Source organism: Alternaria rosae (genome assembly GCF_020736505.1).
Source record: "Alternaria rosae strain MPI-PUGE-AT-0040 chromosome Unknown BKA58scaffold_1, whole genome shotgun sequence".
NCBI lineage: Eukaryota > Fungi > Ascomycota > Dothideomycetes > Pleosporales > Pleosporaceae > Alternaria > Alternaria rosae.
Window position 1 is genome coordinate 834,389 of NW_025763570.1, and position 20,363 is coordinate 854,751.

At 52.9% G+C, this 20,363-nt stretch overlaps 9 protein-coding genes across 9 annotated transcripts; 5 read left to right on the forward strand and 4 right to left on the reverse strand.

The window, feature by feature from the left end:
• Positions 1 to 1,341: 1,341 nt before the first annotated feature.
• Positions 1,342 to 3,109, reverse strand: BKA58DRAFT_5383 (uncharacterized protein). The gene is made up of 3 exons (XM_046175481.1): positions 2,718 to 3,109; positions 2,188 to 2,660; positions 1,342 to 2,140 (listed from the first exon to the last, which is right to left on the reverse strand). The coding sequence occupies exons 1-3, from the start codon at positions 2,790 to 2,792 to the stop codon at positions 1,390 to 1,392; spliced, it is 1,299 nt and encodes a 432-aa protein (XP_046030476.1). The 5' UTR covers positions 2,793 to 3,109; the 3' UTR covers positions 1,342 to 1,389.
• Positions 3,004 to 4,191, forward strand: BKA58DRAFT_371841 (outer membrane protein TOM13-domain-containing protein). The gene is made up of 2 exons (XM_046169062.1): positions 3,004 to 3,700; positions 3,786 to 4,191. Exons 1-2 carry the CDS (start codon positions 3,428 to 3,430, stop codon positions 3,912 to 3,914), a joined length of 402 nt encoding a protein of 133 aa, XP_046030477.1. The 5' UTR covers positions 3,004 to 3,427; the 3' UTR covers positions 3,915 to 4,191.
• Positions 4,169 to 6,326, reverse strand: BKA58DRAFT_371842 (mitochondrial export translocase Oxa1). The gene is made up of 3 exons (XM_046169063.1): positions 6,215 to 6,326; positions 5,072 to 6,067; positions 4,169 to 5,020 (listed from the first exon to the last, which is right to left on the reverse strand). The coding sequence occupies exons 1-3, from the start codon at positions 6,302 to 6,304 to the stop codon at positions 4,346 to 4,348; spliced, it is 1,761 nt and encodes a 586-aa protein (XP_046030478.1). The 5' UTR covers positions 6,305 to 6,326; the 3' UTR covers positions 4,169 to 4,345.
• A 95-nt stretch (positions 6,327 to 6,421) lies between these two features.
• On the reverse strand, positions 6,422 to 12,211 carry BKA58DRAFT_349831 (PLU-1-like protein-domain-containing protein). Its single transcript, XM_046168501.1, has 2 exons — positions 7,773 to 12,211; positions 6,422 to 7,724 (listed from the first exon to the last, which is right to left on the reverse strand). Exons 1-2 carry the CDS (start codon positions 11,897 to 11,899, stop codon positions 6,827 to 6,829), a joined length of 5,025 nt encoding a protein of 1,674 aa, XP_046030479.1. The 5' UTR covers positions 11,900 to 12,211; the 3' UTR covers positions 6,422 to 6,826.
• Positions 12,212 to 12,959: 748 nt separating this feature from the next.
• BKA58DRAFT_407059 (structure-specific endonuclease subunit slx1) lies at positions 12,960 to 14,045 on the forward strand (the record flags this gene model as incomplete). Its single annotated transcript, XM_046172005.1, has 1 exon — positions 12,960 to 14,045. One exon carries the CDS (start codon positions 12,960 to 12,962, stop codon positions 14,043 to 14,045), a length of 1,086 nt encoding a protein of 361 aa, XP_046030480.1.
• Positions 14,046 to 14,072: 27 nt separating this feature from the next.
• Positions 14,073 to 14,864, reverse strand: BKA58DRAFT_304058 (thymidylate kinase-domain-containing protein; the record flags this gene model as incomplete). Its single annotated transcript, XM_046167003.1, has 3 exons — positions 14,073 to 14,490; positions 14,547 to 14,655; positions 14,741 to 14,864. The coding sequence occupies 3 exons, from the start codon at positions 14,862 to 14,864 to the stop codon at positions 14,073 to 14,075; spliced, it is 651 nt and encodes a 216-aa protein (XP_046030481.1).
• Positions 14,865 to 14,941: 77 nt separating this feature from the next.
• BKA58DRAFT_371848 (uncharacterized protein) lies at positions 14,942 to 17,026 on the forward strand. The gene has a single exon (XM_046169064.1). The coding sequence runs from the start codon at positions 15,351 to 15,353 to the stop codon at positions 16,758 to 16,760; it is 1,410 nt and encodes a 469-aa protein (XP_046030482.1). The 5' UTR covers positions 14,942 to 15,350; the 3' UTR covers positions 16,761 to 17,026.
• Positions 17,027 to 17,880: 854 nt separating this feature from the next.
• On the forward strand, positions 17,881 to 18,600 carry BKA58DRAFT_445800 (uncharacterized protein; the record flags this gene model as incomplete). The annotated part of the gene is made up of 1 exon (XM_046174155.1): positions 17,881 to 18,600. Exon 1 carries the CDS (start codon positions 17,920 to 17,922, stop codon positions 18,598 to 18,600), a length of 681 nt encoding a protein of 226 aa, XP_046030483.1. The 5' UTR covers positions 17,881 to 17,919.
• Positions 18,601 to 18,960: 360 nt separating this feature from the next.
• Positions 18,961 to 20,113, forward strand: BKA58DRAFT_371851 (glutathione S-transferase). Its single transcript, XM_046169065.1, has 2 exons — positions 18,961 to 19,944; positions 19,991 to 20,113. Exons 1-2 carry the CDS (start codon positions 19,229 to 19,231, stop codon positions 20,007 to 20,009), a joined length of 735 nt encoding a protein of 244 aa, XP_046030484.1. The 5' UTR covers positions 18,961 to 19,228; the 3' UTR covers positions 20,010 to 20,113.
• Positions 20,114 to 20,363: the final 250 nt, after the last annotated feature.

Sequence of the window (20,363 nt, forward strand, 5' to 3'; positions counted from 1 at the left end):
GCGCGAAAGAAGGACTAGCGACTGATGGCGAAGAGGTGTGGTGAATGGGTACAGGTGGTAAGGACCGTGGGTGTTAAAGATGGCGGCGGAGCTCTGGTGAAGGCGCTGCCGAGCGATGCTAGCTTGGATGCAAAGGAAAGGAAGGCGGGGCCGACTACAGTGAAGAAGGCAAGAAGGATGGTCAATCAGTCTATCTTGGTCGGTCGTTCCTGCCGCACGTGAACTCGGGAAAGGGCCGGTGGAATGCTGGAAAGAGAGCGAACGGGATCGATCGAGGAATGCAAGCCTCAAGAGAAAAAATCGCAGACGATGATTAGACGGAAATGACGATACCAAGAGCGCGGGACAAGACTACTCGACAGGGTACGAAATTGCACGAGCAGAAGAAGCGTCGAACACTCTCAAACGGCAGTACGCGGCCAGAGCCTCGTCGATCTGGGAATCCCCATCGGTTTTGACACCAAGACGCCTTAACCCCCAACTCCCGCCCCGCCTCCCGCCCCGTGCTGCAAGGTACTCCAGGGGGAGTGCTGACGCGTTGCACACTGTTGATCGCCTAACGACGAGTAGAGGTTGCGTCTGAGTGGTGCCATGTCGTCCTTTAAGTCGGTGCTTGCGCGTTTCGCAAAATCTTCCGAGCGGCAGAGCCGTCGCACCATGGCCGCTGCTCATCTATCCGCAGGGAGGATTCACTAGGACTCAACTAGCAGCCACGACTGATATGCCAACAACTTGCCCAGCACGCCACCCCCCACTGCTGATATTTGGGGGCGCACGCAAATAACAGCACTCGACGGGCGAATATTCTAAGCCTGTTCGCCGGTATAATTAGAGATAAGAGAAGGAGCGAAGGCGTCTATTACCCAAGCGAAACGCAGCGACTCTGTGGTCGTCATCTTATTCAGCCGATCCAACGGACATGACGATAAAGTCCCACAGTGAACCCTGCAGCAGTGACCTGAATCGAAAGATAATGTTGGAGACTGGAGAAACGTTCTTCGGCCCTTCTGTCCAGACAAATTAACGATGTGCAAACACAATGCTAAACGTCCCGCCAATCGTGAGGCTACTGCTAAACTCACGACTGCGGTGCGACGTGCCGCGCACACGTCAAGCTTCATGCAGTGCAATGCGCCATGCCAGATAACAACGGGTACCACATTTGGCAGGTTGTGCAACTTGTGCACCCTGCAGCATCGATATTGTCATGAATGCTATCCAGCTACAGTTCCCAAATCTATCATGCATTTTGCCATAACGCCTTTGCAGCTGCATGCTGTGATGTTGTCATGACCATCGTACCCTTTCTACGTAAGGATCCTCCATTACCCGCATCCGCACTATAAACGGCAATCCGGACTCGCAGGTGCATCCACGTACAGTGCGTCCTCACTTCCACTTCTGCACCACTACACCACCACGTTTGAACTCTGAAATGTCACCCAGCACTTGGGCCTTGTCCGTCAGCTCCTTGCTGGGGAACGTGGTCATGAGCGCCCACTCGCGATCCTGACTGGCCGGGCTAGCCCTGTTGACAAAGTCGTAGACGTCGCCAATAGTGTGTGTAGTGTTGAACCGCGAGGACAGCCGTGTACCGTCACCAAGGCGGACCTGGAGCGTGAGGGTCGGAGCCGATGAGTCGACGTCGACGGTAGGTTGCGCAGAGGCCGCTGGAGTCGAGGCCGCCGTGCTACTTGAAGCTGCCGGTGCCATGGGAGCAGCCGCTGAGCTTGCACCAGGGGTGGGGCTGCCTAGACGGTTTCCGCTACCCGAGAAGGGAACGTACTTCTTCTTTGGCTTCTTGTAGTCCTCGTCCTTGTGCGCGTGCACTTCGACATCCACCTCCTGGCCGTGTTCCACATTGAGAATATGCAATGGAGCGTGACCCGTGTTGATCATCTCTAGTGTACGTGCGTTGGCCGGGTCATCGTACCGGAACAGGTCGCCGTCATCGACTGAAAAGCCGTCACGCCAGAGATGAAGCTCGCGGTGGGCGCGCGGGGGCGGTGCGGGGATGTTGGCCGTGGGGTCTGCAATGGTTCGGGAGGGAGCATCATCGCCTCCCAGGGTAGTACCTGCGCCACGGAAATGAGAGGAACTGGCGGGCTGCTCCTCGTCACCGCCTGGTCGGGGAGCGTTCCTGCGCTTGTTAGCTGGAGCGGCCCAAACGATGCTTGGCCGGCTTACTGTCGTGCGCGCTTCAGGATGTTGTTGATCTGGTCGCGCGGATTCGACTGGTTGGGGTTTTGAACGGCAAGACCTGACTTCTCACCACCAGCGAAGAAGTCCTGGTTCTCATCATCAGGGTTCTCATCGTCATCATCGTCATCGTGGGCGTGTCCGTGTCCGCCACCTGATGACTGCAGGTCCCTCAGCGTCCGCGCACCTGCTACGCCCCTCTGGGCAGGCTGTCCGCGAGCAGCAGCAGACTGCGATGATGATCGAGATGCTTCGGGCGCAGGTGAGGGTACATATGCGCCTCCGAGAGTGCGTCCTCCACCAGCTCCTTCGGGCACACGGGGTGCGTCTGTGTTTGATTCGTCACCAGCCATGTCGACGTCTGGTTCGGAAGTGTCGTCTTGTTGTTCGGCCGACTCGTCGAAGAAGAGAGATGCAGCGAGGGTGAGATCACCGTTGGAGGCGTTCAAGTAGCGTTCTGCCTGTCCTTTGTGTAAGTGAACAGCTCCAATAGCTTCGATGAGCTTCCATCAACATACGGTTGCGGGATCGAGGCCAGTCAGGCTAGCAAGCTGAGCGATGAGAGCGTCTTGGTCGGGGGCAGCTTCAGACATAACAGTGTAGTAATGCTGCTGTTGAAGATGAGGGTAGTGGCGTGGTTGGTGGCTTGGACGCGTTGACTGAGTGCGGTGGGGTCTATGTAAACTCTCAGGGCGGGCTTTTAGGTACCTACCGCAGGCGGTAGCTGGTGACGTCGCTTGCTCGCCCTTGACCTTCACCGGGAACCACAAACAAGGCTAATAGAAGCTTTTTTTTCAATCGAAGACTAGCTGGTTCATACATTGAGCACTGGTTTTCTCTTTAATTCTTACGACGTGCCAGCCGAAGTGAGCCGCATAGACCTATAGGCAATGCAGCAGCTTCCGATGTGCATCAAAGTTCCGAGATGATGCCAAGGCCGGAATTAATGTGAGCCTCATCAACACCTCAAGCAGCAACCTCGAGATTGTCGCGCACTACCTCCCACGCGCGTCAGTGAACTCAATCCTGCGCAGTCGACAAACCACCACGTCAATCGAGCAGGTTCAACCGTCGACATCACCCTCCGCCTCATACAGGCCAAACTCGCGCTGTCCTCCGCATCACCTCCGCGTGGGGCTCTAGCACACGTCCAGCATCCACCACCAACCTACTACCCAACCCTCGACCCTTCACCCATCCACATCTCCTCCCCAATTCTCAACCCACAATGGCCGACGCCACCAACCTCACCGAATCCGGCATAACTATCCCCTCGGACAGCGAAAACTACGACGGAAACAACGAGCTCACCTCCTCCTCCCCCGAATCCGCATCCTCAAGTTCCACACCCCTGATCCTCTACAAACCACCCACAATATGGGGACTGCTCCGCGGCGCAGCGATAAACCTCTTCTTGCCGTTTGTCAACGGGCTCATGTTGGGTTTTGGCGAGCTGGTCGCGAATGAAGCGGCGTATCGGTTGGGGTGGAGTGGTACTAAGGTATGTTCGACTCAATTGAAGATAGGGGAAGGGCTTGTAATGGGAGTTTGAAATTGGGGAGCAATGCTGACGTGTGTGAAACTAGATATTCCCAACTCATCGCTCCGGAGCCGATTCCAGGCGCGTGGGGCCAGGCGTGGAGATGCGAGCGGATCCCGTGGAGCGGAGGAGGAGGAATGGGCAGGAGTTGGATATGTACACTTCGCTGGAGTAGATGGGAGTGCAAAGAGGGGGTCGAGAATCTAGGAGACGTATCTGTATATACGAGTTGCAATCGATGTTATGGCGTTCATAGGCATCACGTTTCGTCTTGGAATTGATTGAATTAAAGTCGAGCTGTCTTCGTTTCGAGCATTGCGTGAAGACCGTGATCCACGCTCGAAACGGAGACAGCTCGACTTTGGTTCAATTGATTTCAAGACGAAACGAAAGATGGAATCACAAATGAGATTTCCATACACTCAGGAATGTGAACAGCGATACTTCCAAAATGTGATCGGGAGCATATGCGTCTCTTGGTATTTATACAAAATCTCTCGCCATGCGTACTAGATAACTCCCAGCCCTTTTGGAGATGCACATACTACTAACACAAGGTCCAACACGCGTATATCATACATTGTCCCCCACATCTCCGGGAAATCTCTATTGCCTATTTTGGAACCTGCGTCTCCTCTCAATCTCATAGTCATCAGCCTTCTTCTTCCTCTTGGCCTCCTCGGATGACATCTTCTTGTCTCCAAAGCCCATAGATCTCATCATGCGGTCCATGCCGTTGCCCGTCCGCCTCCAAATGTAGGCAAGACGGTAATTTCTGCGGTAGTAGTCCAACTTCTCGCTGATTGGCTTACCCTTGGCGCCTTCCTCGAAATCAATGTCACGGTCGGGGTATTCTGTGTCGATCGTCTTGGGTGCCTCCGTTTTGAGATGCGCAGGCAGGACAACTCCTGGTTTGATGTTGATGCCGGACAATTGGCGACGGTTCTTCGGGGCTGCTGTGCGGGTGGGTGGCTGGTAACGAGGCCTGCCATCTGCTCCCTTGATTTGGCTCAACTTCGCCTCTCCCTTAATGACTTTGGTGTAGAGCTCGTTGCTCTCTTTGCTGGGTAGTGGTCGGATACCAATCATTTTTCTGAAACCGTTCTGGCGGAGTAACCAACCAGTCGCACCGCCCATAATACCGGACATCAGGAAGTAGAGTTGGAGAGCAGAGGCCTGGAAAGCAGTGACAACACCGAGGAAGACAGACAAACCAGCGAACATCTTTTGACGTGTAGCTGCCTGGGCAGTATCGGGCTGCACACCAGTTTCACCTCCAGTCTATTCAGTGTGTCAGTAGGGTGAGAGCGTGGTGCAAAACTATAGACTTGCCTTGAAAACAGCATACATGATAGCTGAAGTCGCCGCCGGTAGGATAAAGTAAGGGTCGCGGTTGGTCAGATCAGTGAACCACAGAAAGCCATCATGCGCCATGCCAGGGACAGGCAGGTCACCCATAGCCCTTAGGAATCTGAAAGCCGAAAATCCAATCCAGGCCTGCGCAATCATGAAACCTCCAGTGGAAAGCATGCCTCCAACGTAGGGCTTCATGATTGCGGCCTGCTGCATCTTGTATATGTCGGCCTGTTGCTTGTCGCCTCGAGCAATGGCAGCCTCCATCTTCTCTTGTATAGGCTTGGTAACGGGTCCCAGTGAGGACATGACTGCCATCTTGTCTGAGCTGAGAGCCTGGAGCACGAAGGTCGCGCAACGGACAACGACACCGGCAGCAATGATGGAGCCAGCCCAGCCCATACCTGATTGTAGGTAGATGGTTTCGATGCACTTCTCGAAGAGAGTCGTCATACCCCAGCCGTAATCAAGACCCAATTCCTTCAATTGTCCAGCATGATCGATGAGACGGGTGGGGTCAATCTCAGCTGTGGGGAGAGTGTCCTTGACAGGCTCAGCATCGAAGAGAGTGTCGAGTGTCTTAGGTTCCGTCAGCGTTGGCGCGCTGTCTACTACCGCCTCGACAGGCGCGACTGTTCCATCCACGACGGCGGGCTTGTCGATGGTGGCAGGAGCGAGCTCGGGAGTAGAAGTGGTGACGACAGGCTCGGCGTGTTGGTGCGCAAACTCGGAGACGGGACGGTGCGAGAATTCGGCGATGGGGACGCGGTCGGCAGGTGTAAGAGAGCTGGCGTCGACGGGACTGCTGGACTTTCCCCAGCTCCAAGGAGCATACCATGATGCGTTTCGAACAGTCGACGCACTCATCATGACATTATGGGTCCGGTTCGCGCCCGACTTCCACAGCGCTGACTGGAGCGGGCTCGTTCGACATGATGGCCCTGTGAGATTCGCAGTTCGGGGAAGGGACGAAAACTACTGCAATTAGCAATTGCAACATGTCGGTTCTAATTTGAGTGTTGTGCAGAAGGGCGGTCATAGACAAGGTATTGGGCGACTTGTACACGAGAACGCGGACGTGTGAATTGGACGAGGCGGGCAGTGGAATTCGCAGATGCGCACCTTCCTTGTAGCGTTGGTTCGTAAGACTGTCGACTGTCGTGAGGCCAAAGGCGCAAACTGGGCCGGCCGCAGCCCTCTACTTGGAAGCATTGCGATGTGTCGTCCGCCATCCATAATGACAAGCATCGGCTTTAGAAAAGTCGTGTGCACGGACCCCCAGTAGCGCATTTCGAGCGAACCTCCGAGATCCCCGCATCATGCCCACAACACACAGGCAGCGAGCATCACATCAGACATTACCAAATTATCAATGGTCAGATTGTTGTATTATGAGTTCATTATCGAACGTTGAATTAGTACCCGTGTCTCTCTACGCCTGTTCTGGGTATGTCGGCCAGTAGCCCTGTCATGCTCCCTAACACCCGTCTGATGCAATAAGCAGCGATGAAGTAACATGTATAATGGACGCCACAGTAGTTGTGACACAACTTCTGCACGTCCATCATCGGCTATGATGAAGTAAATGACAATGCTAAAAACAACAGTCGTAGAAACCCGACCTAAACAGTGATGAACCGTATTGTATAACGATCCTTGCCGTACGCCCCTAGGATGCTCATGAGAAATTATGCACCGTTATGCTGGCGTCCGTGGCGTATAGCCGTCGGACTTCTAGTCCATGTAGTTGTTGCCTTCGGTGACAGCCAGAGCCTCTTCTGCCTGGCCGCCACCCATCTCCATCGCTTCGCCAAACATCTCATGTCCACTAGCTGAGCTCTTGAATGGGTCTTGCATGGGACTGGTAGGGGCTGCGGGCCCTGAACTCTCAAAGAGACCTGGGTCGAGAGGCGCAATCGATGAAGCTGCGCCAAAGTTTAGTGGAGCAGCGGTAGCAAACGTGGGAGAGTTGTTGTATGTAGACGTGGTAGTAGTGTTGAAGTACTCGCTGCTCTCACCCTCAGGTTGACCTTGACGAGGCTCGCCAGGAGGAGTATGTGATTGTTCAGCGGCGCCCGACGGGTTGCTCGGTGGCTTCTCTCCATCCTTGCGTTTGAACTGATGGGTCTTGGTTTTGAGGTGCTGTGGGAGATCGTCCGGATTGGTAATGCCCAACTGGCTCATGAGCTTTTGTTGCTTCGTCGGCCGAGGCTTACGCGTGGAAAGAGACACTTGCAGAATAGGCGGCGGTGTCGGAGCCACTGGTGCCCATTTGTGTAACTCTTGGCGGAAGAAGTTGATCTCGTTCGAGAGAAGAATCTCAGCACCCTCAAGCTTCCGTAGATAAAATCGTTGGGTAGTAAGCTCATCAGGGCTTGACATCAAAGGGTTGATGTAACGCGCGACGTACTCCCGGAACCTGGTACCGTGCTCGATCAGCGAGTCAAGTGTTTCCTCTTCCTCAGGTTGGAACGGCAAACCGGGGACCTCGTCCTGCCAAAGCTGGAGGTCCTCAAGTTTTGGGCGGGTCGCATCGCGAGGAATCTTGACACGATAATCGCAGATGGGGCATGTATACTTGTCATCCTCTTTGACTTTTCCGCGGGCGATCTTCAGGCACTTGCCGTGATACCTATCATTGTTAGTGGATAGATTCTTGGTGTAGAATAAGTTATCTTACCATTCGTGACACAATTCACACTCGATCATCATACCAGCTTCAGGTTTCCGACAGATACAAAAAACGTCTCGACTGGATAAGGGGCCGTCTTGCTCTTCCCCGTCGACCGGACTCTGTTCACGAGACGCGGGCTCTACGGGCATTCGAGGCTGGTCTCCCAAATCGAAGCAGGATCGATTACGCTCATCGACTTGTTTCATGTGCGCGTGTAGGATATGCAAGGGCGCGTTGGCCTTGCCAAAAAGCTTCTTTCCTCGCCTCATCCAATCTTCATGTCGCTTCTGCTCCTTCTCAAGGTCGTTCGTGCCATTGGGCTTTCCATTCAGCGCATTCAAAGACTCCATGGCGTTGCGGACCTCCATGTATTTTGGCCGTTGTGAGAAGTCGGGATTCTTGCTTCGCTCGTACAGTGACATGATTAGCTCTTGCGCATCTCGTTGCTTCTTCAATATGGCATCCATCGCGGCTCGAGTCTCTGGTGTTACCGGCAGATTGGTCGCTTGCTTGGAAAAGGCGTCGAGCTGCTGATAATGCACATTCTCCACTTCCATGAGCTCCTTCGCCTTCTTCTCCCAGAACTCGCCTTGCTCTTTCTTCTCTTGCAAGAAGCGAAGGTCAGGATGATGTTCTGGCATGCCGGCTTCAATGCCGCTCTTGATGAGTTCGCCAACTTCTTGGAGGGTCGGCGCAGGCTTTACCTTGAAGTCTTGTGCCTCTTGGAGCCACTTCAACTGCTGAACCACCTTTTCGAGAGATTCAAGCTCAGGTAGGTCGACGTTGAAACCCTTGCCTTCTTCCAGGAGCTCGTCTAACCGTGCGATACTTTGCTCGGAAGTGCGCTCGCGTAAAGCGGTGCGTGCTCTGGTCTGGAATTCGACAATGCTTTCAGCGCGTTCTCGGAGCGTAGTTATTTCCGGGCTATCGAACCCCAAATCTTTTGCCTGGTTGAGAAGTTTCTGGATGTTTTCCACATTGCGATATTCGCGATCTTTCTCGTCTGCCTCGGCAACAGCCGACTTGCTTGGCCGTCCTCTTCCAGGACGTTCTGCTTTGCGACGGGCTTGCTGCTTCCGAGTAGTGTAAGAAATAGCTTCTTCAGCGACTTCCTGGCATTTCTCGACGAAGTCTTTCAGATCCTGGAGACCGTTCAAGTCCCAGTCGATCTTCTCGCCTTCGTTCAGGAGCGCACGTAGGGATTTTAATTGAGGTCGAGGCCCCTCGGAAAGCAAAGCTTCCATCTTCGACTCCCAGGCTTCGGGCGTGCTTGCTTTGTCAACAATCTTTTGTACCAGCGCATCAAGATCTTCCTCCCGCATACGGTATACGAGCTTGTGTTGAAGCTTGGCTCCAGAGTAACGCTCAGCTTCCGGAGTGTCTTGGCAACATTCAAACCATCCAGCGTGCTGTAGACACAAGACCTTCTTGGTGTTCTTGCAGTAGAAACGAGACAGATAGCCATAGGATTTGCAGAAGGCACAAATCAATTCATCCTCATGCATGTCGGCATCATCAATGACGAAGTCAAGTTCGCAGAAGCCTCCGGCATCGCCAGTACCGTCAACTTTGCAAGTATGTGCTCTCACAGCTTTGTGTTTGTCCAGGAATTCATCGCGTATCCGTGACTCTCTGGCAAGCATCCGCTCCATCGCAGGAGCAAGCCACTTGGCGGTCTTGATGGTTGTGTCTTTGCGTGATGCTGCTGCCAACAGTAGCTCGTCGTGAGAGAAGCATGGTTGACGACGGTAATCCTGAAGGCGTTGAACTCCGTGCTCTCCGAACGGCTCCCAGTCGCTCGGCGCAAAGTTTACAGCTTCGTTCAGATTGAAGCCATGATTGAAGCCGGCATGATAGGCTTCTGGGAAGGTAATCACAAACTCGCCAGCACGTTGGTCGATCGCATAGACTCTGACACCAGCCTTCAAGAGTTGTTCTGGAGTCAACAGCGTCACGAGCTGGAACAAGAGGTCTGGCTGGCTTTCGAACAGTTCTGGTACTGCCTCACGCATGGCTTGCTCGAACTTCTCGGTGTCCTCGGCTGGTACGCCATACCATGTCTTGGTAGCGCCAAAATGTTGATAATTTGCTGAGTACGTGTAATGATCCTCCGCATGCCAGCAAAAGGTGGAGAATACCATGCCGACGTATAACCAGGGTACGGTCATACCTGATATATCGGACTTGATATGGCGGAAAAGCGAATCTGGTGCATAGGGCAGTACAGTCAAGTTCCATGGATCGGTCGAGTAGGGATCGCGTGGGTTCTTCTCTATAGTTGGAAAGCCGCTGCCATGTGTCGTGGAATGTATGTCTGCTCCGTACTCTACTTCGACTGTCTCTGTAACGTTCGCAACAGAATGCCAGAACTCACGTTCTACATCATCTTCTGTAACTGGTTTTGGCGCATTGGTGACCGGATCAAAGGGCATCTTGTTAGCAAAGTGATTTTGCTTGAATTGCTGGGCTCGTTCCTGGAACTGCTTGAGCGAGTAAATGCCCCCTTCTTCAAATCCGAACTCGCCTGTGCCTACGAGACATCTAGGGCAGTGCCAGTCGTATGCAGGAATAGCCTTGATAGGTGGGTCCAAGCAAGAACCATGGTAACCAGCGTCGCAGCTGTCGCAAAGCAGGATATTCTGAGGGTCGTTGTCGGTACCGCAAGTCTCGCATCGGTCACCAGGTCTGTCGTCGGCCGATCGAACGCGTGGGAAAGTTCGACTAGGGGTCGACTGGCGAGGCTGAGTCATATGTGAGCCCGCAACAGTAGGAGGAGCGTCCTTCTTGAGCCGTTTGCTACGTCGGCCGTTTGCCTCATCCACGTCGTCGTTTGCACTGCTCTCCGGGTCTTGAGAGAAGGTTCGCTTCAGCTGGTTGAAGTGCTGTCCGTTAGCTAGCGGGGTTAGGCCGGCTCCAGGTGGTCGGAAGTCCGGGGTGTTGTCAGCTGAGAGCATGGGGCTGCCGGCGTTGCGCAAAGGCGTTGACGTGCGCGATTCCAGCACATCTCGATGTATAGCGCTCGGTGGGTTGGCCGCAGCAAAAGCACTAGGTGTAGAGGGTTGCGTAGACGGCTTTTGTGCTGAGTGCGCATTGACCGCTGTGAAGCCTCCCGAGTTCACTGGTGTGAAGCCCGCCTGCATGGCAGGTCGTGAGAGTTCTGGCGGTGGAGTAGGCACAGAGTCACCCTGCAGTGTCGCGTTCAGCGCTGCTGAGGCTCGCATAGCCGGTGACTCCGCAGCGTTGGCGACAGGTGTACCTTGTAGCGATTTCTTTATGGGCGAATGGGCTGGTGACGGTGTGAAGGGTCCGCCATGCTCGTACTCCAGCATCTGCTGCACACCAGGTTTGACAAGTCGCAGATACTCCTCGTATGGGTGTAGCCATTTCTGATACGAATTCTTGAGCGAGGTTGATAGCGAAGACATGATCTTGCCGCTGTAGCCGAGGTCGCGTCCAATTTCAGCCCATTTCTTCTGCTTGCAAACACGTTCGAATCCACCTCTCTTCTCAACGGCCTTCTTGAGCTTGTAGAGATCCAAGGGGCGTTTGTCCACGCTGGGAAATCGAGTGAGACTGTGGCCATGTTGCTTGTGGAACTTGGCGAGCTGATCGAGATAGTTCAAATTCGCACGCGTGCCACCTTCAACCGAGTTGAGTTCCTGTCGTCGTGTACGGAAGTGGAAGCGCTCAGTATCGATGGCGAATGGTGGCTTCCAGGTGTCTGGTGGGACAATCTTGACGATGCCATACTTTTGCCCCTCCTCGCGAATGCTTTGGATGTATGCCACAGGGTCTTTGAACTGCTCGGCTGTCGGTCGATATGTCGGAGACTCGCGCAGACCAAACAGACGGTTCTGCTTGGGTGGCAGGTGGTTCGGCGCTCCATGTCCTCTGCGCTCCACAGTAGCGAGATCCAGCGGCGCTGCCTTGCGCGCGCTCAGAGGAATCGCGCTGGCCGCGCTCGGCTGCGCACCGTTCGTTGCAGGGACCGCAGCACCACCCATTCTAGATTTTGATGCGCCAGCTGCTCCTTCGGGTGTTCCACTGTCCGTGGCAACTCGAAAAGTAGTCATAGTGGCGCCTGTTGGGGGCCCGCTGGGGGGCATGAAGTCGACCATGACTCTCTTGCTCATGCATCAAGCGCAGTCGCTGCTTGCAGCCCTACTTGCAGCCTCGTAACGGGATACGAGATGATATGGAAGGTATAGCGATTCGATTCGGGCGTGATTCGGTCGGTGGTGGGCGCTATCGACGAGATATAGGCGTAGGCATGAGGCCTATACAGCGGCAGGCGACCGCTTTCGGCCGCTTGGACTGTGCAATTCACTCGTGACAGAGGCGAATGCCAGTACGACTAGAGAGTTGTCTGTTAGCGACCGTCGTGGTGGTGGCAGCACGTGCACAGCGAGGTTGGCGAGGCGAGGTGGAGGAGATATGGAGAGGATAGATGGGTCCGCTGAAGGGTGCGAGATTCCCGCTAGCGGCGGATGCATATCACGCCCGTCCAAGGTACCGAACCCAGAACGTCGAAGCTTGTTGCAGCAGGGCACGGCTAATATCATGCACGATGGCTTCGTGTTTGCATCACGTCTATGGAGAAAAACAGAGCATCTCAGTTCAGTATGTCCATCGCATTGGTGCGATATCAAGATGCCACCTCGGACTGCAGTTCCAAGATTGTGTGGTGAAGTATGAGAGCTACGTCGTGCCGATCTGGCGACTGCACGCAAGGCTGCCGACCTCACCTCCTCGGCGTTTCTTTTGCGCCGCGTTCTACCATGATGACGACCAGCGAACTACATTGGCTCCCATAACAAGCACATATTGACCTGACTCAGATCCCGTCCCTCGCGACTTACTTCTTTCTACTTTCCACTGTGAACACATGCACGGCTATTTTCGCCGCTTGTCTGCATCACCATACTGCATCTCGAAACAACAAGCGTAACAGTAGCAGCATTGCGCATTCATATCATACTGTCGCGGTCTTCCTATCTCTGAGTTAAATTCATCTCGACGCCTGAACTGCTGCAGGTGAGGTCGGTAGCAAGGTTGTCTCGTCGGGAGGCATACTAGCCCACCAATCACGACACACTCCATCTGCACCATCCCGTCAGCCCTAAGTGGCCGCTGCACGTTTTTGGGTGCGATCAACAATAATATCACGACTTCATCTTTGTCATGAACTTAATCATGGCCGACTCTGTCAAGATCGAAAGCCGGCCCATCCCAGCCTTCTACTGTTGTTATCTGCTCCGCTCCAAAAACCGAAAAGCTTTCTACATCGGCAGCACCCCCAATCCGGCGCGTCGTCTGGGTCAACACAATGGCTCAAGCAAGGGCGGCGCGAAGCGTACATCAATGCAGGGGAAGCGGCCGTGGGAGATGACGTGCATCGTTACTGGCTTCCCCTCCAGAGCCGCCGCGTTGCAGTTCGAATGGGCGTGGCAAAACACGCACGCCACTCGACACATAGAGCGAGAGGTGCGCGACGCCAGGTTGGAGGAGCTTCAAAAAGGCAGGAAGAACCCATCGCCAGTCAAAAGGCCGCGGCCACCAATGTCACTGGAAGCGCGACTGAAGAATCTACATCATCTTCTAGGTGTTGGGAGTTTCAGCCGATGGCCGCTGCACATCCGTTTCTTCGCCCAGGACGTGTTCGCGCAATGGGAGAAGCATATCTCTAAAATGAAGACGAAGCTACGAAAGGACATTACCATCAGAGTGACGCCCGCTGAGCTGCCGAAGCTTGCGCCTGACGTGCAGAGCGAGATGCGAACTCACTTCATTCCGGAAATAATACGAGCGATCCCCATTGCGTACGAGGACTGTAAGCAACACGTCGAGAAGTCGAAGAGCATTCTTGGGGACGGCCAACAAGGAACTTGTGGTGTTTGCAATTCGAATATGAGTGCTGAAGAATCGCTTGTGCTGGTCTGCCCAGTAGAAACATGTCGCGCAGTATCGCATATGGCTTGCATGTCACAGAGATTCCTCGCAGAGGAAAGCAATGCAGATGCGCTCATTCCAACCCAAGGGGCATGTCCGACCTGCCACACTTCGTTAAGATGGTCAGACCTGATGAAAGAGCTCAGTCTGCGCATGTACGGCGAAGAAGAGCTGAAACTAATGTTCAAGGCGAAGCGGAAGAAGAAGTCAGACGGAACGGTTGAAGACGATGCGGAGGAGTTTCCAGATATTGACGAACTCGAGGTTGACATGGACGAAGATCTCGATGAGACATGGGCTGAGAATGTGAATGACGACGAGGACAAGTAATCGTGGCTCAGGGCCGTACAAGAATATCTACCACTCTTCCACCGTCCTAAGCGGCAGCTGTCCTTTCGCAACCCGCTCAATACACCTATCAACCTCCTGTCTAATCTTCGCGGCAACATCCGTCATACTCTCACCCGCATCGATGCGGACAAAGTCCTCGCCCTCCTTCTTCTGCATCATCGTCTCGAAAAGCTCGCGTACACGATCCTGCATTTCCTTCTTCTCATACTTCTCGTTACCATATCCACCTCTCTTCGCTGCGCCTTCGGCCGAGATATCGAGGAAGAGACACAAGTCAGGACGTGGAAGCCCGACTTCAGGTTTTCGGCACCACTCGAGGGACATGCTGGGGTTTTGCTTGGCAGCGGAGTATACGCAGCCGCTGTAGTAGTATCGGTCTACGATAATTGTTGTTCCGGCTGCGAGGTCGGCTTGGATAGAGGGGCTGGAGTATACATCAAGACATTGAATTCGAGAATTAGTTGCAAGTGTGTAGCTTACACTGCTTCCCACCGATTCGCAGAGAACAAGAGATGTATGACATGGTCGTCTTGCTCGCTCTGACCACTCAGGTAGCTGTTGATCATCTGACCGATCGGCGTCGTTCTATCTATATACTACATCAGCGTTCAGCTCTATTCGACCAAACGTGCATTCGCGCGCCAGCGGATGGCTATCCATCTACGTGCACGTACCAGGAAACCGCATATGTCGCACCTTGATCCCATCATTTTGCAGATCATCGACCAACATCTGGCATTGTGTTGATTTGCCTGCGCGATCTAGGCCTTCGAATACTATGAGTTTGCCTCGCGCCATGGCGTTGAGTCGGTGATACAAGAGGTCGTTGCTTCCCTGTAGCAGTTGATGCGCGGTTGAAGCGAGGTGTTGGTGGGGCCGTCGCCACTCGCGCTAGCGACGAACTCATATCCCCCCGGGCGTGCCCAATGTGAGCGTCGACCGTCTACGACAATTCATCAACATGCTTATCTTCTCATTCGTCCACGTTGCGAGCCTGGCTGTCGGGTCGTCATTCGCAGCCAAGACCAGCAATGTGATCGAATCAAAGTAACCACCGACCGGTGAACCGTATACATCTTTAGCATGCAGACTGCGCAATACCAATGAGAAAGCAGGTTATCTGGTCGCACAAAATCTGACATGCATACATCATACCCTATTGGCCAACGAGAATGCCTACCGCGGAGAGGAGATAAGGTCGAAGCAGGGTTTGTCTGCATTCAAATAGTCGGAAAGGATGGATGTGATCCCACCTTATAGCTCAAACTATTGAACTCTAGCACAATGAGCAGGGGCGACGTCATGGAACCTCCTACCGGCCTTTTTAAGCGACTGAACGTTGACGGGGCGACAAGAAACAGTACTCCGGACGATGCTGTGCGGCCAAGCATGACGGATGATGAGCGAGGAGACTTGGAAATCAGTACATGGCAGGCATGCAAGGAAGGACGCTACGCCGATGCCAAGTCGAATTTGGCCAAATTGGAGCCTCAACATGTCTCGCATTTCGTCAATTATAGGGACAAAGACGACAATACCGCGCTGATAGTTGCTTCCGCGGCGGCTCATAAAGATGTGGCATGTGCAACAATTATTCCTCTCCTGTTGGAAGGGGGTGCCGATATCAACGCTAAGAATAAGAAAGGTCGGACTGCGATGATGGAAGCAGCACTATGGGGAGGATTTGCAGCAGTGAAAGCTCTCCTGAATTGGAAACGAGGCAGTCTCGCGGACGCAAATTTGAAAGACAAATCGGGATTTAAAGCCGTTGACTTGGCTAAGACGAATAAGAAACTCGCGATCGAGAGAAGAGGAAGATGTGCTGATGGTGAACATGTACAGAAACATTTCGATGAGAAATTGCGGATCAGCATCGTGAAGCTATTGAAACATGTCGGCAATAGCGAAAGTGTGCTCCAATCTACTCAGCACGTGGGCATGCCGAAGCCTGTTGAGGGTGGCAAGGAAGAGATTAATGCAAAGATGTTGAAGAAAACCCAAGCAAAGCTGAAGGTTATGGAAAGATTGGCTGGAAGTCGCCTGAATGAGCTGGAATGGATGAAAAGAGAGCTGAAAAAGAAGGAAGAGCTGCTCGCAGAAGAGCATTCGAAGTTTATGAAGGCTCAGGCCGACATGAACGATGTCTACGCAAAGTTTGGATCACTGAATCGGAGCAACGCCGACACAACTGATCAAAACCCCCAATTCAGGGAAACGAGGATGCTTTTCGGCCCCTCTTGGATCAAATTCGACTTCATGATGACCTTTGATGTCACGCCTAAGCATGCGGACGCAACGATGGCGTACATGAAGATAAACGAAAGACATTTCGCCAAAAACGGGAAAGCTCATGACACCCAAGATGGCTACATCTCAGGAAGGGAGTACTCGGAAGAAGCTTTTCAATTACTCGAACTTTTAGGATCTCGTCGCGATTCAACATATTTCCAGCACGTTGAGCCACAGCTCATGGCCCTATACGTTGAAGATTTTCGAAACGGCGAGGGTTTTACATTGGTCCAGTTCATAGAGCATCAGCCTACAGAGTCACTTTATGGGCATGGCAATCCGCTGGTAGTGGAGATATTTGTCAGTGCACGGCCTTGCCCGACATGCGTGGAGCATAAGGACATGATAAACGAAGCTGCAAGGAGGCATAATTTCGAATTTGTGCTTACGTATGCTACATGTTAGCAATGGAACTGGGGGTTCACAGCTATTGTTAGTATATAGACATGGTATGATTCGAAACGCCTTGATGCTGGGAAAGCCGTCACTACGTGTTTGTATCGTGTTATCAGGCTTCACGCATCCGTCGGTAGCGTTTTATACGGAATTTCAATTCTGTCTGTTCACTGCTGTAGCGCAATTGAAATACTACCTTGAAATTGTTTTCACTTCTTTGCGATTCTAAAGAGATCGTGCAGGCAGTATTCTTGAAAGAACTATAGGTTACGAGCACTATCATGCTTGCTATTGGAGAGTAACAGCAAACAAGCCATGCAGCAATTTATATGCCCACACTTTGCCTGATGTTATGAGAACGGTTACAGAATCTCCCACCATCATGTCTACACAGGCAATCATGACCTGCAATACCGCGCGGGAGAAGCTCAAGAGACCATAGTCTGCGACTACAATAACAGAAACTCAACGACAGCGCCGATCAGATGCACTCAAAGCGAAGGAATTGTGGGCTGAAGTCTTGACGGAGTTTTGGGAACGCCAAGGAAACACTGTCGAGAATTACAATCTCAGAAGGAGGAGGCAGCCTGTCTTCCGATTCTTAGAGCTACCCGGTGAGCTTCGCAACATGATATACGACACCTGACTGAACAATGAGAAGTCTGCAAGGAATCATGATATGATGAAGAGGACGTGGGTTCATCGGGGAACAATGGGAGGTAAGAGTTGGTATGACCACAGCATATGGCAAAAGAGCGTAAAGGAGATCCATGCACGAAAGCCCACCAGGGCACATAGAATACGGGATGCCGCTCGAAAAGCTGAACTCGATATGATCTTGGAGAGACGACTTAAGCTCGCAACTTGTTCGAAGGCCGTACTCACAGTTGGCGCCCATGAAACCTTCTACTTGTACAAGCTGGAGCACGACATGTATACTTTACCATCAAAGAGGGTGACAGATGGCCAAAACAACCACGACCAAGACATAGTCAAGTCGGGCAACAGGAAAGCGAAGAAAGGCGTCCTGGAAGTCAATGCCAGGGGCAACCTGTTCGACGACCTTCCGATGCTCTCCTGTGTCGATCGCGAGATCTTCACGCATACGCTATTCCTCTACTACTCCACGGCGAGCGAGGGTCTATAGGTCAAATGGATAGTGCGCAATATGGACTTCTTCCCTTTCCTGCGTTTCTACCAATCGTTCACTACAAGTGAAAACGCGGTCGAGATTCCTCCTTCAAGATTGCATATCGAGTTTGACAAGGAAGACGAGGAAGCTGATGACGGCCTACATGTAAAGAGGCTGGTTGAGCTGCACTGGCTGTACGGCTTTCCACTCTGGGGCTGCTTAACCGGCTTATTTAATCGTCAAGATCGCAAGGGGCCGTTCGGGGACTACATGTACTCAGTTCGTCAGATCGTAGCGCTGTACCGCATTGGTCACGAAGCTTGGAAGTCGCTGTCCATTGAGCAACTTCGCCTTTGTGAGGCAATGGGCGATGACAGCTCTTTAGAGAGTAACTTCGCAACACTCTCCGACGCTGAGCTTGTTGAAGCAGTCATCGATATGCTATGTAGAGCGATCGAGTACAACCTCGGGTACATAGGCAGCTATGCACGCATTGGTCGCGATCAGACGGAGTGGGATCAATGTATCTTCGAAACTTTCAGGTATAAGGGATCGCCTGTCAGGACGGCTTGTCAGAAGGAGCATGCGATCGTCCATATTATCAGCCTGTATCGGAAGAAGGTTGACAAGGCACTACGGGAGCAGCTTGAGGAGGCATATGAGGATTGGGAGAGTGCTCAAGATGATGCGCTCATACCTGAAGGGGTGGTATTGTGATTATACAGAGAGATCGTAAACATGCAATTAGATCGTGACTGTCTTAGCTTATGGCACACTGGTGACGCCACCAAACGTGAGATTGTGTTTAGAACCTTGGAAGGCTGACTGCAGGTGTCTGGCTGTCATCGGCCACACGGCACACTGAAGGTCGGGTTTAACAACCGCGGTTCTTTGTATGCCTGGAAGCACAGTGCTGACATCGCGATACGTCCGTAAAGTCCACTTCGGTGTATGATGATTTTCTGCCTATCCATGGCTGGCGAATCAACGTTTGTGCTGCCCGGGTTCGGCCGACCACACGTGACTGACATTGTCAGCGTCCCGCCGGCCGACGACTTTCGGGGATCTAGAGCAAGAAGAACGACAATACAGATTACGGATGCCTAGATTCCGACCCGACATAAATCGCGACATTTGCAAAGCAGAATGGAGCTCACAACCCCACAACCTCCACTGTTTGAGCTGCAAGTCGCCGAATCAGAGTCAGCGGAGCTTACTACACATACTACCTAGGTACTTGCCGGATCTGTCGATCACCGAGTGACCGAACACATTTGAAATACAAGAACAGCTGAAGACCTCCAATTCTTCTATACAAGCCTTTCTTTCATCTTCAAATCACAAGATGTCCTCACCAAAGCTTATCGTCCACCATCTCCAAATTGGCCAAGGCGAGCGGATTCCATGGCTGCTCGAGGAGCTCAACATTCCTTACGAGTTGAAGCTATACCAGCGCTCACCCATTCTCTCACCACCTGAGCTCCAGGCGGTGTACCCCATTGGTGCTTCGCCCGTCCTTGAAGACCTTACGGATCCATCCAACCCCGTCAAGATAGCCGAATCTGGCGCAATCACCGATTACATCATCCACAAGTATGGTAACGGACGCTTGGCCCTAAAGCCGCAAGACAAGAACTTCGCAGACTACCTCTACTGGCTTCATTTCGCGAATGGCTCGTTGCAGTCTGGGCTGTTTAGAAGGGGCATGGCGCGAGGCATGGTTGGCGAAGACGACCCACGATACAAGGGCCAAGTCGCACGCTGCCACAAGATGCTGAGCCATATCGACAACCGTCTTCAGAACAACAAATGGCTTGCAGGCGAAGAATTCACTGCCGCAGAGACCATGACAGGGTGGTGTTTCACGACGATGCGGAAGTTTGAGCCAATGGACTTGACCGAATACCCTGGCATTTTGGCATGGCTGGGTCGCATTGGTGAGCGCGAAGCCTACAGACGCGCTATGGGTAAAGCCGATCCGGATCTCGACATTGAGCAGGGGCTCAGCGCAAAGGGTCCTCCGTTGATGGAGGCATTCGTGAAGGCTATGGCGATGAAGCCGTGAGTCCCTATTACGGTTGGGGAGATGCGCGGCTGATCACCATAGGGGTCGCCAAAAGCTGTAGATAGTTTTGACAGAAAGTATACTAGCTCCGCTCAAGAAACGAAGACTCTTCTCATCGATTGTTGTGTTCAATGCCTCTTCTGTTGATGATGGTGATGCTTGACATGTCGCTGGGTGCCTGCGCGACGAAGATAGCCCGGGATGGTCGGCCGCGTCCTTCCGGGTCCACTTTGACGCGAGTAGTCAGGTACAACAACACGCCATGCTCCAACCTCATCATGGCCACCTGATCCATCACACCACTCGTTCCGCTGCAGGTACGCGTCGCATCATCATTGGGACGATTTCGAAGTTACCAGAAACAGGTACCGTAGCATGAGCGTGACCTGAGCAGATCGTGGTCATGGCGAGCGGG